The following is a 24760-nucleotide window of genomic DNA, read 5'->3' as shown; positions in this document are numbered from 1 at the left end:
ACTTACGCAATTATTCTTCTTCATTAATTTGTTTAGGGTGTCATCAAGTTTACTCTTGCCGCCCATAGATGGAAAAGCAGAACTCAATGAAGCCTGTAAGTGTGATGTCGACGACTTCTTTGAAGGCATTGAGAAGTCTTGTACTTCACTCAAATCAATAGCACCGGACGCGTTAGATGCTGACTTCAGTATGTCGGCCATGTTCATGCGCGGCAAACTATACGAAAATAAACAATAAATTAGTTATAATTTAATAATTCAAAATAAGGACATGGTAACGTACCTTGAGGATAAGTCCATGGGTGCACCCATTTGCGTTGGTGGCGTCTTGAGTGGTGGTATGGCCGGTTTGCTGAATTGTCCGGATGATTGGCGCGCTAACGATGCATGTTGATGCGCAGGTGGCGGCTGCAGTGACATATTGGTGGGAGATGCTGCCGGCGCCGCGGGCGATACAGCTGACGCGCTACGTCGTCCTGAAGGCTGCGCCGTGGCAGCTAATGGCTCCATATTTGCAATTTCAGTCTCCCAATCTTTGAGGCCCACTAGAAAATTCAAAATTCAAAATGTTACTTACAATTCGAGATGTATTTGCATCAATGTCTACTCACTATTTTGCGAACTATTAAGCAAGGCGTTCAGTTTGGCACGCTCAGTCTCCACATCGATGGCTATATGTCGTTTACGTTTCTTGCCCGTACTCTGTGTGACTGGTGGTAAGGGCGACGACACAGTGCTCGGCATATTCGCTGTCTGCGGCACTACTGGTGCGTTGTTCAAGGCTGCCGCAACGGCTGCGGTGGCTGGCGTCATGGTCATACCCGGCAGCAATGCTGATAGCGTATTCGCTGAGAGTGCATTTGGATTGTTGCCGGCGGCAGCTGCAGCAACGGCAGCCGCAACTGCTGCATTTATGCTGTTGGCGTCCAAGGGGGGTGCAGCCATATTACCAATACCTTTGCCAGAGCCATTAATGCCAGCAACGGCAGTTGGTGGTGGTAGCAGTCCCAGTCCTGCAATATTTGCATTAACCACAGATGGAGTGGTTACCGGTACTGTTGGAGCTGGCACTGTGCCAGCGACTTGTTGCATCTGCGATGTTTGCAATTGTTTTGTAACACCCTGTTCGGTAGTTATAGTGATTACATCGGGCGTCGTTGGTGCGCGCTCAATATTTTTAAGATGTGGTATGGCCTCGTGCAGGCAGATATTCAGATCAATACCCTTGCAACCGGCAAACGCGGTGTAGTTTCTATTTACGGGCCACTTGTTAGTCTCAATGCAGATGACAATGTGCGAAATCCGACGTTCCAGCGCGAAGTCTTTAAACCATCGTATCATACACATTTCCAATTTGGGTTTGTCCTGCTTTTGTTTGATGGTAGCGGGTTGTATAACCTCCAAATCTGGGAAACGTGCCTTCAATTCAGCAGCTTGCTTCTTGCACTCTTCTTCTACTGCCTTTTCTTTTTCTTTCATGACCTCCTCATCATCGGGATCCGTCGCACCAGTGGTGGGTACGGCCAAATCCACTATTTCTTTACCAGCAGTTGATTTTGATTTTTCAGCTGCTGCGGGTTTAACACTGCTCTCCACTTCGGTTGGTAGTTCATCTACTTTAGATTTGACATCTTCGGCATCTGCAGTGGTAGCGGCAGCGGTATCCTTATTTGTTTCGTCTTCTTGTGCAATGATAACGTCTACGGTTTCAGCAGTTTTGTTTTTCTCACTTTCAATAGCCGAGGATGTCGACTTTTTATCGTCTTCATTGTCTACATTAGAATCCGTTTCAACGACAGGAGTTGATTCAATTTTTTCTGAGATTTCTGACTTCTCGGCAGTACTTTGTTCAGTTATGGCTGGGCCACTAACATCGTTCGTCGTCACCTCTTTGGGCAGCTCACCCTCAGCGTCGGCTGTGATAGACGTGTCTTTTTCCACGACAGCATTTTCATCAACGTCCATTTTTTCACATTCGTTTTTGGACACTGCATCAGCAATTGGCTCTGTCGTAACATCCGAAAGCTTTTCCGCCGACACCTCTTCACTTGATTTATCATGCGCGCTTAAAGTATCGGTCTCTGGGTCATCATCCGGTATCTCATGTATCACATCAGCGTCTTTGTTTGTTGCAACCAAATCCTTGGCAGCATCTTGAGTCGCCGTTTCACTATTGACTGTCTGCTCGGTGCTTGATTTGCGATCTTCATTGACTTCGCTGCTGCGTTCATTAGCGTTTTTGCTGAATTGTTCATCTGTCGCCGCACAAATTACAGACGCTGACGTTTCTAACTCAGCTTTTGTGGCACTGAGTTTATCGCCAGCTTCTGCCAGAGGTTCGGCTTTCACTTCAGTTTTAAGAGGTGTGAATTGCTCCTTTTTGATCAGACTATCTTTTGTGAGCAATTCATCGTCCAAATCGATTATCTCACCCTTCACAATGGGTATCGACGCTGGCAAGCGTTCAGCATTGAAAGACTCCAGCTTGATTGAACGTTGTATTTGTGCCTCTAATTCGCGTATAAAACGCTTTTCGGATTCAGCGAAACTGAAATTCGGATCATTGAAAATGAACGTCTCTGAACGATAAAGACCATGTTTTAACACAGCCGCTATGAGTTCTTTATCATGTTTGCCCGGTTCCCACCAGTCCGGTGTGTCGGCATTCATCTGACACAATTTCAGACGTTCCTCCAGCTGCGGATGTCTGGCGACTTCACGCAATTTCGATAGCAATTCCAGCCGCTCCAGTATGAGTTTGGCGTGGTCCTCACTGATTTCATCGATGATGCCCTCAAGACCACGTTCATTTTCATTGAGTTTGACACCGGCCTTGCGCTTGCACATCGCTATGAATACTTTGTAATAATCGCTTAAAGTTTCATCACTTTTGCGCTCCAAATGCGCCATTTGCTTGAATTTCGTCCAGTCTGGTGCCAAGACGATGCCCATCGAGGTAGGTGGCTGTAGATCTACACCATAACCGGTGAGTACGCGCAAGAATTCATATTCTTCACGACGATTCCACTTTTTCGGTATTTGTTGCAGACGTTGGCTCTCGCGTTCCTTGGCTGCCAACTCCATTTTGCCTTGACGTTCCATTTTCTGTAAAATTATTGAAGTGAGCAAATGTTTAGTCGTTATATGTCAAAGTTAATTTAGTGAATTCTGTGAGTTTTGTAAGAGTGAGTATGTATGCATATGTGGGGGTTGTGTTTGTATGTTAAATGTGTAAAGCAGAAATGTTGTGTTGGTAAATTGTAGATGTAATTGTTATGATTTAAGCGGAATTCCAGGTAAGTGTAAAGCATTAGTAAATCCTTCGACAATTCATATTTACAATATAGATAAATATATAAATTGAAAGTGGACCAGCAATGTAGTTTAGAAACAGATATTGAAAAGTTTAAAAAAAATATTTATTATTTTAAGATTTAGAACCCATTTTCTTTTTAAATTTTTAACTTTTTATATATTACATAGCACTTGAAAATAAAAAGCGATTACGTGAAAATAAATGTTGAGGCAAAATCTAGGCTGATTTTTTATCACTGACAGAGCTTCGATAGTAGAAATCACAGGCCGCATGTGTCCATTAATATCATCTAAAATATTTGTATATAATTACAGGAAAATATTTGCATTTCATGGAAAGGTGTTTGCAATCTTCTTTAAGTTAAGCCTTTATGCCAAATTTTTCAATTAATATCGGATTATATAATAGCTGCCATACAAACTGAACTATCAAAATCATATCCTTGTATGGAAAACTTTTGTTTCTGAAGAGATATCTTCACGAAATTGATTCTGTTCGGATCGGACTACTATAGCATATAGATGCCACACAAACTGAACGATCAAATTAAGTTCATGTATGGAATCATTTTTATTTGTGAAAGGTATGGTATTATTGCTTCGTTGCAATCGAAGTTAACTTTTTTGCTTGTTAATATTTAAAGTTTGGATAAATGTTATACAAAAATAGTTTGAGGTGGTTTAGTTTTGAATATTACATACTTTTATGCATCAAAATCACCAACCACTGCAAAATTGTAAAAAGATCTTTCTGTGGCTATTCCTTAGATAACTGATCACGACTAAGCAACCCGCTAGATGTCGATAAGAATGAGGTATTGATTAATATCATATTTATACTTTTTCGAAATACACACTATGTATAAGAGTTGATTTCATACAAAAATTGCATGGAGCGAGTATTGAACTGTTTTTTCGAATGTTAGTGGATTGTAACTAAATTTAATAAACTTTAGAGGCTTGATTGCGTAAGAATACAAATTTTGAAAGAATAATTAAACATGAATTTGTATTTGTCAAAGAAAATATGCAATTATCATAGACAATCTAGTTCATAAAATGAAGTCAATGATCCTTATGGAATATTGATAAAATACTCTTAATGCTTAAAAATTCACGCTGATAGTACATGGTGAAATCTAAATAAATAATTTATATTATGTTTATATATACATACATATGAAAGTTCAAATTAATCCAAAACCAACCAATTCATGCCACCTGAAACGTCTCAATTTTATCATGCTGTCGCTAATAGACTTTATTTATTACAGTAAAATGTTAGTGAATATAATTAAAGAAAGATTTTATATTATCTACGTTATAAATTATTTTTCTTTAATGAGAGAAGTATTTTTTATCATGAATTGAAGGAATTTCTAAGAAACTGAAACAATTGTGATAACACAAATAAACGACAAACATATATACATACACCATGGTAATTTATACGGTATCACCAAGTCACGCATACGTCTGCATGTATGTATATATGTAAATAATGTGTGTATGGATGTATGTATGTAGGTGTGTAGCTACAAATTTTGCAGTAATTGTATAAAAACGCTAACGGTGTGCGGAAAAATTTAAGATCACCGTGTGTTTTATATATAAAGTTCCGAACACAGCATAAACAAGCAACATTACAACATTGTTGTGACTCTTTAGTGTCACGTGGCTTTTACGAATTTCAAAATATTGCAAAAAATTTGTTAAAAGTACAAGTGGAGCGGTAAAAATACATAAATTCATACTCCGGATAGTAACGGGTATTCAGTTAATCTTCATTTGTGTAATTATTCAGCAATATGAATTACATTGCATTTCGTTAATTACTAATATTCGCATATCCAAATACTTGTATTATATTCTCATACTCGAATATGCGGGAATCCATACAGATTAACAGATTACCACTGCTAATCATCGGATAGTACAGATAGCCAGTTACTATTCGTATTCGTAACTTAAATCCTTAGAGAAATCTCCTAGAAAATAAGTAGGAATAAAGTGGAAAAAATGTGATTACACCCGATGAACGATATTTAGCAAGAAAAATAACATCAAACAGAAATCGAAACCTTATTCGAAGAATGTTTTGAAGATTATTTAATTCTAAAAAATCGTTTTAAATTGACAAAAACTCCACTAAAGTAACCTAATGAGTTTTGCAAAAACTCCAAAAATAAAACTTTTTTCGAGGGTGAATGAAAATGTGGACTCGATTTTAAAAGCTTGAAACCGAAAGTTAAGCATGATGAGGGATCAGTCGGGGTTTTATCTTAAAAAGAATGAATCAGAATCAATGGAGGCTTCTGAACACATTCAAGTATTTATATAATATTTCAAATAGCATTTATATGGAGATAGGGTTTTGTGAATGAATGAATGAATTAAGCCTCTAATTAATCTGACTAGTTAAGAACAATGTTAGTAAATTCTCAAAACCTATGATTGCATACGATTGATACATACTGTAAGGTTAAAATATCACCAGTAAGCTACAATAGTATCTATAATAATATTTGTTTATTTGATGAGAATGAATATGATTCAAATAAATTCCCTAAAATAGTTTAAAAACGAAAAAAAAGGTCAAACCGCAAAGATAAGCGTAAAACGAGAAGCAGCTTAAGAATTTTCGAAATTAATTTCGAAACGCTCAAAGCAATGTGTTTTCTTACTCGAACGAAATAAACGTGAAGTACGTGCTAACACATAAAATATATTGATGACTAAAGACCCGCAGCAATTAAACCCAAACGAACTGAACTGGCTCTACTATAATGCTGCTTATCTTACTGCAGACGAAGAGAACAACGAATATTCAACGAAACACAATTTCAATTTGAATTCCGTTTCACGTTGACTGAAAAAATCGTTTTCCTTTCGTCTTCATGAGCACATGAAATCGCTACTTACTCTGTACACACATTAAAATAAATATAAAAAGGCGCACAAAACGTTAGTCGCATAGACTGAAAACACACACACCAAACACACGTGCAAACATACATCTAGGTACATCCATAAGCATGGCAGATAAGTACATACTAGTATAACCAAAAGCGGTGCGCGCGCCCGCTTTTAAACTACCCAACCAACATTACCCAGTAGTTCGAATGTGAACCAGCCAGGCAGCTACATTGCCAGCGCGCTAGTAGTCAATCAGCCTCCCCCATTAATGAGAAATATTCGCAAATCGTTGCGTTGAGTCGAGTAGGTATCTTAAACAACCAATGACAAACGACAAGAACAACACCAACATTAGAGCCACCGAAAAACAAGAGCAGTGACAGCAACGGCATCGGGAGCGATACCGATGCCGTCGCCGCCGTTATACTATACTGTGAGAGTCGAGACGTCACAACCCAAGTGACAGTAGCGAAAAGGAGGAAATTCAAGCAACGAAAAATAAAAACTGAATAGAAATGAAATGAAATAGAACAAAATACACGTAGAGATGTTTGTTTGTTTGTTTGTATGAGTGTAGGGAGATGAAGGTGGTATTATAATGATGGTGAGCGAATAAAATGTATGCTTGGTATATATGAATGAATGAATGAGTGTGTATAAGCTTGGATAAATGCGCCGATATATGTATGTATGTTATATGGCAAATAATAAATAAAAGTAAAAACCATTTTACACCCCTAATTTCTTTGTTATAGGTACGTATGACTATGGATATTCGAGCATGACAGTGGGCGCTTTGCTTATAAAATAAATACACAAATGAATCCTGTGAGGCCAATTGCATATGAAAGTAGATTCCACGCACACATGCATATGTGAGCACACACACACATATTACATGTTGTTAGTTAAAGGAAGCGCACAAGCGTAGAAACGCCGTTGAGCGGTGCAAGTACGGTGCCAAACGCCGAAAAGGGGGTACCGAAGCGCATCGCATAGTGCTCATAACTCACAGCACACGAACACGGTGTAAAGAGCCTTGCACAAACTACTATACTCGTACTACTATACTCGTACATATAAATGATTAAAATGCATATGAGCGAGTTCGTTTGTAGTGCATTCACATGTGAATTTGTATGTATATGTGGTTATTAAAGAGCGTATAGCGTATATGCTCATATAATATGCCGTATACAATGGATTATAAGCACTAGAATCACTCACAACAACAACAATACTATGCAATTGATTAAGGTTATTATTAGTGGTAATATTTGGAACTGGAGACACAAGCCAAAAGCATTCTACACACATACATAACATACAAACATACGTACTATATAGAATAGCACTCTTAGATATATTTACATATGTATGTACATATGTGTGTATGCAGAGTCGACAGTTTTGAAATGCATTCGAATTAGTATTTAATGTAATAATTACACAGTTGCAAAAGTATTTACATGTGTGTGTGAAATTATTACTAATAATCAATTTAAAAGAGTGGGTAAAAATAACATTTGAAATATTGAATATACATACATACAAATGTAGGCATAAATATTGACACGCATTAAATACGGCTAAAAATGATTATGAAATTTGAAAGTTAATTAACTTTTGTGACGAAAATCGGTACTGGCAGTGGCGAGGAATTTTCTCAGATTTCGAGATTCTTCAAATCAAAAATGTATCAAAAAAGGACAACTCAAACCCTAACTTAGTTCGACATAAATCTGTCTTGGAACAAACACGGTAATTTTATGAAATATAAAACTGAAAATATATCCAAAAAATTGTAAACAGAGTTGCCAAGAGTTTTATATTAAGCAGTAAAACGGTTTTAGAATATTAAAGATTTATTAAAAGAAATAAAAGAAAATTTTTTATCGGAAATGTTGACTGTCTAAATAAAAATGGAAAAATCTGTATTTTTCTCCGGAGCGAGCTTCAAATTTAATAACTCGCTTGAAGAGTAGTGTATCTCGGGCAGGAAATATGAGGTTACAACCGATCTGCTAGGAATGCATCAGTGAATATAATGGTACGGCATTGCGCATCAAGTATATGATTAAACTTTTTTATTGAAAAAATGGCAAAATAAACAAATTTCAATATAAGAAAGTCTTCGCAATTCAACTCTTCTCTTCTCAGGATGGAACCTGCCAGTTACATTATTGATCCAATATCACAAAGTTAATGTCCGGCCATAAAAAGTATTAGTTCGAAAAAGTTTAGACTTGGACCAATTACACTAAACAGCAAAAATTAATTTTTTCTGGGTATTGGACTAAACCAAGTATAAAGATACAGTATTAATTAAAAAAAAGTAATCTTTCCATTTTCCGAAGTTAGCCGCCAAATCGAAATGTTTGACTTCGAAGTTCGAAATCAGGCGTATTGAAAAATATATTGTTATTAATTATTGTATATTGTTACTAAAAAATTAAATAATATAAATATAATCTACATTTTAGTATTATATTGATAGTGTATAACATTTTTGGTCAATCGTATGTACATAGGGCATCAAAGTCGAATATTCGAAAAAATATGTATATTTCAAAAATACTGGCCCGGTTTTCACCTCTCATAGTATTCGCGTGGATAATAAGCTATATTTTTAATTTTTTTATGACTTACATAATTTAATTATTAATAAATTTTTTCAGTAAGCTCAATTTTGAATCACGAAGGCATATATTTAAATTTGGCTGACCTAGAAAAGGAATACCAAGGAAAAAGTCGTTTTTATATTATAGTGTTATGAAACAGAACAATGTCCACGGTTGTTCCAAGTCAATGTTCGATCTGAAAATGAACTACTTGTAGTTCGAAAAAGCTCATACTTGTATCAATGATGAAGTAGTTATTTAAGGCTTTGACTTTTTTCATATTTTTTTAAATCCACACTAGGGATTGGTCTATATTGGAACCAAATATGTTTCATAATAGATAAATCAACTAGTAGAAGAATGCCCTATTTTTTCTTTTACTGAAAACTTCGCAAAGTATCTACATTTGAAAAAACACTAGTTCCTTTTATAAGAAAAAGTAAGCTTTAAGCTTAACTAGTTGATTTTGTTGCAGAGACAATGCACTGGCTGTTTCAAAATATTTACATACCACTATGTGATGGCGAAATACACGAGAAAACATTACAAAACTATTTAAATATGATTATCTCAGTATATTATAATTTAAATTAACAAAATATTTATTTAATTAGAAAAATTTTCAAAAATTACATTAATTAATTGAATAATTAATGTTGAAATTTCCAAGCTATATTGACAATATAATACCATATCAATTAATATTATTGTAAATAGCACATTATATTTATAGTTTATGGCAACCTAAAAGGGATAGGCAATAAATTACACACAATTTAAAGAATAAATCAATCGATAACAATAAACACACACATATATATACATACATGTCTTAACTGAAATTGCAAAAGCTGTCTTTGCTGCGCACTTAACGAATTATTGGTATATGTATATATACATACATACATATATACAAATATGTTTTATAGCAGAATTACAATTATTTAAAAGTACACCAATAATTATCGAGAGTAAAAATAAGGAATGTAAAACAAATACAGAGAATGGAAATAATGTAGAAATAAAAAGACAATTGGCAAAGAAAAAAAAACATTGCAAACAACAAAACTACTATCATACATAGCTGACGAGCATGACGAGCGGCAGTTCAATGAACGTGACCTGTTACGCAGTTTTTTCGGGCTTTTGTGATTACAAAGAAGAAGCAAAAACATGCGAAAATACTACTATTTAATTAGATAAAGGTTGTGGTTTGGAATGTTAAATGAAAAGGGACTTCAGCTGTCTACAATATTATGAATTGATATCTAATACGTTATTATTTACAACTTCTTCATTGAAAATACTTGATCGACGCATAATTGTAATCGATAACAAACACTCAATTCAAAACTATCACGTTCGTGTTGGAGTAATAAAGCACGATTTTTCTACAAATATAGATTGATAACATTTATTCCTAAAGCAGAATATTTATTAAAAAATGTAAAGCGAGCTATATGGAAATAAATATGTATTGGTCAATCTTGGGTTTCACATTAGTTAAAAACTTAATTGAAAATTCGTATACCCGCCACTAATAAGCTTAATGATTCACTTCCTGTGTAAATTGAATTTAGTAAATAGTACTAGAAATGTATGTGTTAAATATCCAGCGACACTTAAAGCAAGTTTTTATATGTTTCCAAGACAGCAATATACACATATTTTATATTTTTGCTCTTCAACAAAATTAAAATGTGTTCTTATCAAAATTGCTCAACGAAGTAGAAGAACAAAACAAAGTAAGTAAGTGCCAATCTATTCATTCCTCATATGCGAGTCTGAATGATTACATAGACTTCATCTACTTTAAAACAAGGATAACATCAAATTTGTATTAACAAGTGCTACTTGAAAACATATGTATATTAAGAGAGTGTCTTCTTATCAACTAACTCGAAAACTATCGAGTGTGATGAAAAATAATCGATACAATTGAGATAGATCACTTCTTGAGTTTGTTAACAGATGTGCATTTAGTAATTAAGAAAAAATATGTATATCTGATTATTTGAGATATAGTATAAATAAAAATTTCTTTCCCCGAGGCCAACTTATATAAAAATTGTAGAGGAAGAGCTGACAATTTACAAAATGAAAAATTACAAGAAAAAACGTTAATTTCAATCAGGGTTGCGAATTTTCTGAATCAACAATTTTGAATTAAATATTAAATTTTCATTTTTTAATTCCGATGTGGGTTTAGATTATAAAAATTACAAATTAAAAAATTTCATTCAAATTCGCATTTGCAACCCTGATTTCAATGCACCGAAGCTCTAATACCCTTTATATATTTATTTCTATATTTTTGTTAAGATAAACGGTCCGATATCGGCGATTCCAAAATGAGCAGCTTCTTGGAGAAAAAAGGATGTGTGCAAAATTGCAGATCGATATCTCAAAAAATGAGGGACTAGTTGATTCAGGGCGTTACAAACTCAATATGCCCAGTTCAGGGAATTAATATAGTGTTTGTTGCTCCAAATATAAAATAAATTTTAACTGATAAAATTAAAAACAGTCAACTGGAAACTAAAAACTCAAAATATGCAAAACAAATTTATACATATTACAACAACACACCTAGCTTGCATTTCATGGCTTCATTTTACCTGTAACTCAAACAAAATTGTTGGCCCTAAGGCGGTCTAAAAGTTGGATTGTGTCATTTTACATTTTCAAAATCTGGTTAAATACGTTTCGGTTTCTATTCAACTTAAACTTATTTACTTGCAACACAACCAAAATAGTTACATTTGTATGTATGTATTTGACAACAATCATAGTCGTTTAGTACCTCGATATACTGATGATAGTTATTGGCGTTGCCGTTAACGAGATTGGGAATCGGGGGTGGCGTTACTGCTAATGCCAAAGCAGACGACGCACCAGCAACACCATTCGCTGTCGTCGCTTGTATTAGGGGTGTTGTTGTAGCTGTTACTGTGGCCGTAGCAGCGGCAGCAGTAGTAGTGGTGGTGTTTGCAGCTTTCTTCGTCGATTTATCCAAATGCTCGCAAAATGCAGAAAAACTGCTAAAATCCATCGGCTTGATAACTTCCATTGCGAAGCGGTAATAGTGCGTTTAGGCTACTACCGCGTAGCGTTCTGGCCGATGCGGCGCGCAAGCGGTGCGGGGTGGGCGAGTGTACACCACCAGCAGACCGTTAGAAGTTGCGTCAATTAAACACAATACATTGGAGAAAGCATACAGAAATGCGTGTGTGTGTGTGGTTTTAACTCAAAAATTTATTTCACAACACTTTTTTTTTTGGGGTTTTGATACTTTTTTATTAGTTATTGTGTTACGCGAGTGGAGGAGCACCAAACAACTGCTTAAAGCCTCGGCACAATAATGACCATTGAATTAAATTGAACTTTTTATTTCAAATGCATGTGCACACATTAATTTGCATTATAATAAATAGCTTATATGTGTATATGTGTGCTTATGTATGTTTAGGTGTACATACGTTTATAAGACACTACACTCTCCACCACTTCATCTTTGCACTAATTACTTATAAATCATTTATTCGACGTCAAAGACGAGAGGCACTCAGCATATGTATGGCAAATTATCCACACATACCATATATGCATATGTATGTTTGTATGTATCTTTATGAATAAATGTTGTATTGTACGTGCGATTGTCTGAATGTACAAAAATTTTTCCTGTTGTTATTCGTAAGTGTTTCTTCTTTTGTTGCCTGGCTGCTTTACTTGTTTGCCTACGTTGAGTTGTGTCTTTTGCTTAGAGTTGTTGTTGTTTTTTTATTGCTTATTTGCTTTGTTTTTGTTGTTATTATTCTTTAAATTGGCGTTGATTTGCTTGGTTTTGCTTTATTATTACCATATTTTTAGCGCTTTGTGTAGGTAATCACAAATGTGGCGACCGCAACAACAACAACACACACATCACCAATATTCACGAAAACTAATAACGACAACTAATAATAATAATACTAATAATTATAATGATTATGTACAATATAAAACAACGCGAGCGAACGAGTGGTACGAGTATGAGCACAACACAACAACAACGAATAATAACACACACACAAACGAAGACGACAACGGCGACTATGGGCGCACAACTTCGAATTCGACTTCGGTAATAGCGACAGAGACGGAGACGGAAATCAAGACGAAGACGGTGTTGGTGTCGGTGACGGCGACAACAACAACTTCAACTACTATGGTGACAACGGACGATGATGATGATTTAGTTTAAGCGTCAATACATCTCGTCGTTTAGTTTGGGTTTTATGCTTTTTTGTTTACTTATATGCCTTTTGCTTCGCCTATAGCTTTGTACATACACATGTGTCTGTATGTGTGCTCTTTCTTCATTTGCTACACCTATACAACGCATACAAATGCATTACTTGACACATCTTTGGACACTAAACGCAAATTTTTTTTTTCAAACATTACACCTTTAAGCACTAATTTTATTTATTTATAATTGTTTTTTGTATTTTTGTGATTTTTATAAAATTTATTTATTTATATTGTTATTATTTAATTGATTTTGTTTTTGTTGAGTGTGTGTATGAAACGTGCATGGTTTTTGCTCTCCAGCGCGCGCTAACGACGTTGACAAAGAGAGGTACGATTTGAAATTCTTTTTACAACTTTACACGACGACGCTCAAACAAATAATGAGCAGCAGGGCGACTCACGCTAAACCAAATTCAACTTAGTACATTCACATACATGTATGTATGTATGCATGTACGCGAAGAGATAGATAAGCACAAAGTAAAGTAAAGGCAAAGCGGAGGCCGAGACTGAGACAGAGACCGAAGCAGAGACAACGACAAAGTAAACTCAAAGCAAAGTGGTGTGTAGTGAGAAGTGTAGCAGCAAAGGCACCAGCGGCGGAGCGACCAAGCCGCACGCCAACAGCGGTAATCGAACTGAAAGAGCACACGGGTGGCATAAATGTGGCATGGAATCATTTATATATGTATGTATATAAATATATTTATTAAGGTATGTAAGTGTATGTTTGTATATGCTCACATAAAATGCTGGTGAGCAGCAACAGCAGCAGCAGCAGCATGGCAAGGATGGATGATATCGGTTGAAATGCGGAAGGAACGCGGGCCGAGCAAGGCTCACCAAATGGGGGAAAAGTACACGTAATGAACGAAATGAAAATGAGCGAATAAATATAAATGAGCGCGCGCACCAACGCCACCGCAGCTGCAACAAAAGCAATGACAGCGCAATAGTAGCGGATGGATTGTCAACGCGATATTACTTTTTATCGACAAATTAAACATTTTAGAGAAGCTAAACGAATACAAATACAAATATATAATACATACATATTTATGTCTGTAAGGCTAGAACACAGTTTAGACCTTAAAGCCTAATCAAAATTGAGCAACATTTAAAAATAGATCACAAATTAAATTGAATTAATTGTAAAAAGTATATTGAAAAATTGTGACGAAAAATCTACAACAACAACAACAAGGATAATGAAAAACCGTTGTCATTAAGCATGTGCTGCTATAAAACAAGAAAGCTAACACTTTTACCTCTACAGCTACAAATGCATGTAGCTATGCTTATTCTTGTTCCTACTCTCAATCTCATTATTGTTTTTGTATGCGCTAATACTCTTCCAGCGCAATACATACAAACATACATCTATTCATATGCACAGAAATATTTCAGTACTCTGAATAACTATATAGAGAAAATACCAAAATGTATAAAGGGATAAAATGCTAAATAAAATAAAATAGTAATAACACAAGCAGGCATACCCTAAATGATAGAGACACACAGATACTATGTTACATGTGTGTGTGTGTGTATGCAAACGCATTTGAAGTCAATCGTACACGGGCACAGTGCGCGTTGCCGCGCGCGCACTTAACGGCGCAGTGGCACCACAACTAAAATGGATTAAGATTCAGGTACAAAAGTAATATGTAACGCGAATTCAGCACACGCCGTACAGTGTGCGATTACCAAGCGAAAGTACACAATTGTTATGGCTGGATAAACCCTTTAACGTACATGCCTAAGTATATATTTTGTGGGTTCTAGAAAAATTTCATACAATAAAGGTTGCGTGAGAAACAAGTGATTATCGTCAGAAAAATTACATGGGTGTATTGAAAATGAGATAACGATAATATATCGATAAATTTAAATATATATCGGAACACATTTTCTAGAAAATTATTGAAAGCTGATAAGAGTGATGTATACTTTGAATGTAAAAACTAAAAAGTGGCCATTCTGGCATGTCAAATCGCAAAGGAACCCTTAGATAATGTACTTGATGATCGAAATTCTTTGGTATAACGATAGATGTTTTCTAATTGATTTGAAATATTTACATCGTGGAAGAATTATTCTCTCATCTTATTTGTTTTCGATTGATCGACTCTCCATTCAAACTTGAACGCATTAGTTTTCATATTATCCAAAGAAGGTTACGGAATAAGCAAGTGTTTTTGGAAAGAATTAGAACCAATTTCCTACTAAAAATATTTTACATTTGATCCTAAATCTTCGAAGCATCTGATCCTAAATCTTCGGATAAAAAGAAACTTCTGGAACGACTCTTCAAGTTATTCTGAACAGTGAAATAATATCCAACTGAATTTGTTATAGTATAAACATTCACCCAAAATGACTTTTTTGAACCAGTTATCTCGGTGTTATCGTATTTATAGTGAGATGAGCAAATAAAGTCATCCTAAACATATAAGAAATGCAAACAAAAGAGGTGGAATTTAATATTTAAGGTTTTAAAATACACTAAATTTCCCCTAGTATCACCACGGTTATAGGAGACACCTAGTGTGAAATTTCGAAAAAATCGGTTCATTTTTTTGATAGGTTATACCTTTAAAAATAACATACTAAAATTTAAAATCGATATCTTAAAAAGTTTTTAAGTTGCAGTCTTCTAAAGTGCTCAATTCAATCAATCAAATCAGATCCATCAGTTTATTCCGTGATTTTTTTCTGTATATAGTTCTCCAAACAATGAACCTGCAGCTTTTTTAACAAATTAAAACTGAATTTTGGCATGCTCAAAACGACCTTTTTTTCTAAAATTTTAGTGTGTATTTTTAAAATATATGTAAATTTACCCTTATTTTAAAACAAGCGATAAAGTTTTGTTTTTAATTCTCAAAAATCCCCTTCTTTTGGCTGACACACCAGGTGTGCCCTTTAACATTCTAATATTGACTATCCCTATCTGTTTCATATTCCGTTTTGCTCCACAGTGCATACTGTAGTGTAATATCCTTGCAGCTTAGGAGGCACCAATCGCACTCATACATGCACACGTGCGAGCAACGGTAACGACATAAAGGTGGCGGTGGCAGTGGTGTTACCGGTGGTACTGTCGACAACGGTGGCGGCGACAAAAACAATGCAAACACACAACAAAAACACCGTCGAAGACGACTTTGCCACTTTGTGTGTGTTTCTACTTGCATACATTGAACTATGTGAGCTAAAGTGAGCGCATTGAGCGCTCAATCTAAATGAGAATAAACGCCAAGATTTGTATATTCTATGAGAATTGAGAAAATTATTTTACTGCGTTTTTTTGCTTTATTTTGGTTCATACCCGTATAAATATTTTGGGAGAGAAAAAGTGGTAAAGCAGACCATCAGTAGCAGGAGGCTTAAAAATTTAGTTAGAAGGAGAGAGTGTGAGAGTACACGATTTGGTTTGGTAATTTTGTTGCTTCGACTGACTAGATGTTTTTAGTTGACAGCTTGGATGGCTGGGGTTACTTGGTAGGTTGGCTCTTTGGTTTCTTGCTCGACATGATGATGTATACACATACCTATGTATGTATGTATGAATTTATGTTCAAGTGGTGCTACGTTAATAAAAATTAACATAAATATTGCATACATACAGACGCAAAAGCATTGGGTACTCTCATTTGAAGCACACATATAGACGATGTGGTTGTGTAGCATATGCAACAATAACAATAACACTATACAATGTGACAGCGACACTAGAAGGCAAATAAAATGCGCAAGAACCCCGCTGTGGAGAATTCCAAGTCGAGCACGACACATGGATGGATGTAAGAACGTACTCTGCCACATCTGCATACATACATACAAGCATACGCAAATTGTATATGCTGTGTGTGTGTGTGTGTGTGGATAAGAAGAGCAGATGTGAGAATATCGTATCCGTTTTAAGCCCGCCGCTCCCACTTGACTTGGCTGATACAAGTGGCATCCACGACAGTAGTCACGCGAGTTCTTCGTCTCACTACTCGAGTATGGAATTGAATTTAGAATAATAGATTGATTTTTGTGTGTTGACACCCTGTAGACAAAATATTATGGAATAATCGAATTTACGTTGTTGTTGCTATTTGCACTAGTAGAAAGTATATGTACATTGTACATACATATATGAAGTATTTGGAATTCTGAAAAGTAGTTCGGTATAAACGGTGCAAACGAGTACATATAAGTCCGGAAAGATCCATTTTAAAAACCACTCTCAAAAGATTCCTTATAAAATTACTATTTTAGACGTCCACACCGTCTTTAAAGTCAAGTTCTCTCTCTACGGACCTAAAGCATAGTGGAGGGCGTTGACAGATAACAGTATCAGATGAGATAACAGAGAGTTCAAGAGAAAAACAGTCCGAAATTTTTTCTGAACAGTAACTGTGGCTGATTCGAGAAATCGTGGACTCGTTTACTGTGTTCTTGCTATCAGTTATAAAGTTATATTAGAAAAAATCCTTGAAGTAATTTGGAGGAAAACTGCTGAGTTACAGTCCTTGGTCGGATAAAAATCCGTGTCGCTCCGTTTAAATAGATTCGACTGTCGTCACAACACTAAGAGACAGTTTGCAAACTAGTTGGATTTCGAATTCAGCGCTTCTTTATTCCTACTGGGTATGCACTCGCCATGCTTCACATACATATAAACACTTATACAGATATTTTAATAATAAATTGCAGAATTCTTGTTATGAATACCTATAAGTGCGTTAATTTTTTTCATGTAACTGTAGTAAATATATATGAAATATACAGAATGTCAAGACATTTATAGAGAATTTAAGATTATGCAAAGAAGAATTGACTAGTTTGAAATTATTATTTAAGTTGGTTGCATAGACCATCATAAACACCAATTTATTTGCACACCAATGTATGTTTGTTGGTTCAGGAAGAAATCTCAAGCCGACTGCTTATAATAATTGTCTATTGGACATACTTAAGATGAATATATGCATGTAAATATGTATGACTTTCGCAAAATTGGTGGACTTACAAGGTCTAAGCAACAGATACTGCACATTTAGACTGTTACTTAGTCATCTTAGCCTGAATGCATATGGTTTGAGGATATAATATTTTCTCAATAAATACTTATGAAACATATTCGTTAGGAAAATATTTTTGAATATTCAACGATTTAATGCAAAGGCGAAAAGCTGAGAAAACTTTGCAACCCTAAAAAAGTTACACACACATACGTGCATTCATATGTAAATACACAGTAAAGCGAATAAAAATAAATTAGTTTAATTTTTGCGCTTATTAATAATCTCATTTACCTTGCGTATGCATCGATCGCATATCGTTTGAATGACAAACCAAAAGCAGGTAGAATAATCGTCACACATGAGTGTGTAACTGCGTGCAGTTGGACTGTCAGGTAGTTTACGATGAGTGGCGGACGACGAGTATAAATGAAAATTAATACCCATAATAATGTGTGTACATATGTAGCTACACGTTCATGCACATATGCGTCCATACAAAGAAAGTACCCAAAGCAATGCAGCAAGCAAACAGAATGCTGATGACGACGCTGGTGAAGGCGACAGCCAGCAAAGACAGCGAAAAGCGAACGAAATTAAACGGTCGAAACATGTAAATCAACATTTAACTTCACCCTCGTCTTCGCATACCCATTCACCGCACGGCGAAAACACACCTCACCATCACCACATAGCACACACCATTCAGATACTACACGTAAATAATACCACATATCATCAAATTCAAGTAAATGCGACGAGAGTAGCTGCTAGTAATACGCATTGATGCCTGCAGAATAATTGAAACAGAACAGAACCGAGCAGACCAGACCAGGCCAGACTAGACTAGACCAGAATTGTGAACGGCATGGAACAGTGAGTGTGCACTGAAATCGACCTATAGGATAATGCAGCCGGAGTAGGAGCAGCAGTAACAAACACAAAGCAAGCATGCAAACAAACAGACAAACAAACGAATAAAAAATGAGCTACGAAAATGGAGAATACAAGCGAAAATACATTTTAAAATTGCCCTCGTTGATACAAAGGGATAGGATAGCTAGCTGCTGTTGATGTTGCTGCTGCTGCTTTGACTGCAGAATCGAGCGTTGATGATGGCTGATGGCTATAGCTACGCTCTAGCTATGCTTTCAATTGTTGTTGTTATTGTCGTTTTATATATTATTATTATTATTGTTGCTTTTCTTCTGCTGTCTGCATTATTTTGTCGCCGACGCCGATACAGATGATGCTGATGCTGGTGGAGATGCAGATGCCGCCACCGCAACCGTCATCGCCGTCAGCAATGCCCAGCCAGCCATCCAGTCAAATGTGGCATAGGAGTAACAGAGATACAAAGTACAATATTTACGTACAAGCAGCAAGCGGTAGACAAGTGAGTGGTGTACCCACCAATAATGCCTATTCGTGCACAATAAATGTGGCCAAGTCGCAATGAGAGCGCCACAGTTCGGGCATTATATTTTATACATACATACATACACCATAGGTATATTGTATTGTGTGGCAAGTGCTGACCCTGAGAAAGTATGAAGAGAACAAATACAGGCGCAAAGGAGTAGTAATGGAAAGGAAGTTAAAATTTACAAACACGTTAATACATATCGTATGCCAAATAAGGGAATAAGTAATAGTTATGAGGAGTAATGTGTTCATGCATATGTTTGTATGTAAGTATGTATGTATGAAAAAAGTCATTATAGAACAGCGGAGCGGGGCAAAAAACGTGGGTATGACATTTGTTTGCTTAACTGCAAATATTAAAAAATCAGGGCTGTTCTACATTTAGGTGCCGAACATATTCGAAATCGAAATTAATTGGAATTTTCGACAAATTTTATTCGGCTTCAAGCTACAAAAGGTCTTCTGTAAAAGTTGAAGAGAATATGAAATTAGATTTTAACGATTTTATCATTCAAAAATTAGAATTTCTTTACATTAGGATTAACTAATTTTTGTGAAGTAACAAAAACTTGTGTAACTGCATATATACGAGTATGGTTGAATTACAATAAAAAAAAACTGTTTTTGTTTTTATATCGAATTAAAATATATGTGAGAATATGCTTCGAAAATTTTAAGTTTATTCGGCAAATACTTGCGGAGATATGAGCAAATTTGTAGGATTCTTTTTTATCTTAGTGTAATGGGGTACCAAAGCTTTAAACCTTTTTTTATCGAACGGCTGTTTTGAGATTCGGTGAGAAATTTCTCCGAAAATTTTCACACGACCTTCTTAGAGTTATTTATCAGGTAATGTTGGAATGGATAAGAATTTGATAATAATTCCGATTTTTTCAGCCACTCTGAAGTGTAAATTTTTTCCCAAAAAACGGAAATCCAGCATTTTGTTAAAATTTATATATTGGACCACTTCTTCTATCAATACCTGTACTATTTTATAATACTAATAAGTTTTGTTGGCTTTCGCATTTAAATTGATTTTAAGGCAGACAAATCTTCTTCACCTACAGATATCTTTTTTTGGATTTCCTCCCCGAAATCGGCTACGATTTCTAAGCAATATAAAATGTTTTAAAATGGAACGGCGATTATTAAAGTACATAAAATTCTGCTAATATACATTATTTTACTATCTAATTAAATAAAATGCCTATAAAACATTCACAAAAACGAGTTTTTTCTGACTTGCAAGTGGATATAACCACTTAATATAAATTTAATGTTGGAAAATTGGGGGCAAAAAAGGGCATGTTATACAAATAGATGGATGGAATAATAAAACCGATAAGATACATATAGTTTACGATTAAATTTTTGAATTAAACAGTTTGCCGTCATCTCCAGTTTTTGAACAAATAAGTTTTTAATTAAAATACCGCATATTTCGCATAAAATCAAGCCAAATTTTCCACGTCTAAAACAACCGCGGTAGCATAAAATATCTAAACATATTTTTGAATTCAGAGAACCGCCCTTATAGCAGCAGTTACCAATTACCAAATTCGAAAACATTTAGAAAGCGAATAAGATAACGAATGTTGAAACTATGAATCTGAATACTCTTAATATTCATTATAATTGCGTTGGGTTTAAATCAGTAGCACGCGCTAAAATAAAATAAAATCGCTCACGAGGAAGGTAATCAGTTTAAAGATCAGACAAAAGATTTTTCATAATTTCCTTAAAATATTTTGCAAAATGTTCTATCTCTAGACTTGTCCACGTACTATATACACTTATTTTAAATGAGTAGATAAGAATAGATAATACCGTACTAGAGTTCGAAAAGCTCTTAATTAGCAACCAAACAAATTGTGTACAAAAATGTTCAATCTAAAATAAATAAGTGCTTATATGTATGAATATATAGTCTGTGTACATACATTTTTTTATAGACTAACACAAACAAGCACATATCTATGCATGTATGTATGCTAGATACCACACAACTCTAGCAATAATTAAATGTTCGATTTATGATCTTCCGCTCAACGCTTGAGCAATCCAAACGAATTCTAGCACAAGCAAATGCCAACAACAAAATGTACATTGACACAAATAAAGCGAACACATACTGTGGATACAAATAAATAGTTGCAATGTAAGTACCTATACATGTCAAATAATAAAAAAAAAAGTCATAAAAGAAAGAATATGCATATAAGTACAGTGTTGCCGCCCTATATTGTACAACAATTAAAAGAGTTGGCATTTATTTTAAGTCGGCAATGAGCGCGGAATCTCTCTTTCCATTTGTGGTGTGCGCCCAGTGAACGAGACAGGAGGTGAGATTGGGGACAACTCATCCCGAGCTGATAGTTCTCAGGGGGCTTTTGTCTATACGACCATGTCTGCACCTTAATATTATTCAACAAAAGGAAGGACCTAGTATTGTTTATAATGAACTAATAAATTTTGTTACTTTTTCATGATGCAAAATCAAAAATACCGAAGAGGAGGATCAATGTTATTGTTGTAAAAATACTGCCGATTTGGCAGTTTTAGAACGCAAACAATTCGGATTTTGGTAAGAAGAACCGACTGGCGTCCTATCGAATTGTTGATGAACCTTTGATCAATCGGGAAGGATGAAAAGTATAGATTTGTAATCTGCTTTATTTTAGCGTTAACCCACTGTAACTGAAGACATTCAGCCGAAGAGCAGCTGCAAACAGCCATAGAATCGACGATTATCGGAAAGCCATGAGAATAATGCATATTTGGTCAGTGACTTGCTGTGATGATGTCGATTCCGATATGAAATTACTACAATTAGCATATTAGCATTTGAAGAAGTGGATCAATATGCGGTAAACATACATGCAATATATAGTACAATATATGTTAATATGTATGTATGGATAAGGTATAATATGCATGAGAAAATATATATTAAGTTGTCAACGTCAACATGACAAACGGTTCCACGCAAAGCTCTAAAGTAGTCGCCATAAGAAATCTACATTTTTGGAATAAAAACTTTTTAGCAAACAAAACAAAAAAAACCACAACAAAGCTAATACTTGTGGGCCGCTTAGCACACTAAACACAATACCTAGATATATTTAGTTAGCCAGCCCACTAGCCAACCCAGTTGCGCACTCGAATGCTCTAATCAGTTTTTCGTGGTGTTTTTCGCAGCCGAAGTACAGTAGGTGTTTAGCCACACGATCCAACCAATCACTACATAATTGACACCCGACAACCGACAATCGTCCAAGGAACAAAGCCAGCGGCGGCGCACACAGTACCTAGTGTAAAGCGCATCAATGCCGCTCTGCTGCGCTTTCGACTTTTGTCGCCGCTTCGCTATGAATGTTCATGCGAGCGATGATGTTTAAAATGGCCGGTTGCCAATGAGCTGCGGCGATGTTTGCATTGTATTTACCACGACACCACGACACCACCGGCAGCGCTATCGCCAACGTCGCTACTGCGATTGCTGACGTAGTTGTTGTTGTTGCTTGCTTGCTTATTGACTATTATACACTGTTTTATTGCCCAAATGTCTGATTGTCTAAATGACTCGGAGAAAAGGTGTAACCCACAACAAAAACAACAACAACAAGAACAATCACCGGAATAAGTAATATCAAGAAAATCGTATAAATGTACACACATGCGTATGTATGTCGAGTAAATTTTATACTAAACTAGTTGTATGTATATAAGACGGCTGTTAGCGGTTAGATAGAAAGTGCCACTTGCCGTCGTAAGCAATAAATTTTCTAAATTGAGAGTACTCATACACATATTTGACCCCTTCTGCCGCCCTCTACATCTGTATGTACTGTGGCTGCCGAGCGTCACAAAGTCGTTGATATATTCCTTATTTTCATTTCATTTTTTCGTTGGCTTTGTTTTCCAATGTTCGATTTCATACGTATTCTATGTGCCGATGTAAAATCTCTTTTATAATTATTAGCAGCAAGCATTGAGAATTAGGGGTTGGTTTTTGTGTGGGAAGCGAACGAGCCCATTTTACAAAGTCTTCCACCAAAAAGAGAGTGGAGTAGTGGTAATGTGCCAATCAATGAAAATCACCATAGCTTACGTAACACGCATTCGAGAAAACTAGGCGGAGGCGTTATTGGAGCGTCAACACAGGAAAAAGTGATTGCAGAATATTTCCTGTCAAATTCTAAGCAAACTTTCCAAATAAGTTTTTTTTTGTTTTAAATTTTTTGACTTTTTGTATTCAAATTATATTGTATATGCAATAAAGTACTTGCATCACAAAAGCATTTTAATTAGCTTAGCACATTTCTATTTTAGGATTATCTGCTTACGTTGATTCTGTTCACTGCTTTCTTTTTATTAGTATTACAATTTAAATGACTTTAATTTGCCGTTTATTGGTGACAATTAGTACATTTATTTGTTGCTCTACACAGTATCCGTTATTTGGTTGATTATACACGTTCAATGAAATGCTAATAAAAGTCATTATTGAAGTGAAGAAACTATGAAAACCGGTTTTAAAGACAGAAAATTACTCAAAGCCGGTTAAATTGTAGTCATGTACGTTGTTGTTGTTGTAGTTTTTTTTTTTTGTTATTGTACAAATGAGATAATTAAATGCTCTGGAGACGTTACCCACAGCACTTCTCCAATAAAATTGTGTAATCTCATATTAATTCAAACGATGCTTTCCCATTCGAAAGTACACGCTATAAACGTATTGTAATGATCTACACACATTTGTATACACACACACACATATATGCATTCATACATACAGACATGTATGCTCGTATATAGGAACTGATGAAATGAATAATTATAAATAACGAAATTAAAATGTGTACCTTTCTTTGTATGTACCGATTTGCACACATATATAAATAAACACAAGATATATGACGTTCATATATAGATATATACACATAAAATAGAGAGCAAAATTATGCAGATGCTTGGGTGGTTATAATTGTTTTAAGACAATTTCTTTATGAAGTGACGCACGAAATTCCCAAATGATGAAATTTAATGTGTAAGAATATTTAGACAATTTGAACTATAGACCTGAATTTTTTCTCGAAATTAAATAAATTTATCTAAAACCCGAAAAAACGTTTACTTCGGCTGCACCGAAACTACAAGTATAGTACC

At 35.3% G+C, this 24760-nt stretch overlaps 1 protein-coding gene across 19 annotated transcripts in view; it reads right to left on the bottom strand.

The window, feature by feature from the left end:
• The window catches only part of kis (chromodomain helicase DNA binding protein kismet), a 76459-nt gene that overhangs the window by 6057 nt on the left and 45642 nt on the right, over positions 1 to 24760 (bottom strand). For 18 of the 19 annotated variants that reach the window (XM_036366696.2, XM_036366697.2, XM_036366698.2 and 15 more), the window contains 3 exons: positions 612 to 3105; positions 284 to 545; positions 7 to 217 (listed from right to left, as the gene is read on the bottom strand). In XM_036366696.2, the coding sequence (XP_036222589.2) occupies positions 7 to 217; positions 284 to 545; positions 612 to 3105 (2967 nt within the window). Of the gene's footprint in view, positions 1 to 6; positions 218 to 283; positions 546 to 611; positions 3106 to 11655; positions 13520 to 24760 lie in introns of those variants that run through there. The other variant, XM_036366720.2, reaches the window with a different exon arrangement.

Source organism: Bactrocera oleae, chromosome 3 (genome assembly GCF_042242935.1).
Source record: "Bactrocera oleae isolate idBacOlea1 chromosome 3, idBacOlea1, whole genome shotgun sequence".
NCBI classification, from domain to species: domain Eukaryota; kingdom Metazoa; phylum Arthropoda; class Insecta; order Diptera; family Tephritidae; genus Bactrocera; species Bactrocera oleae.
This window is presented reverse-complemented; position numbering and strand designations above follow the sequence as displayed.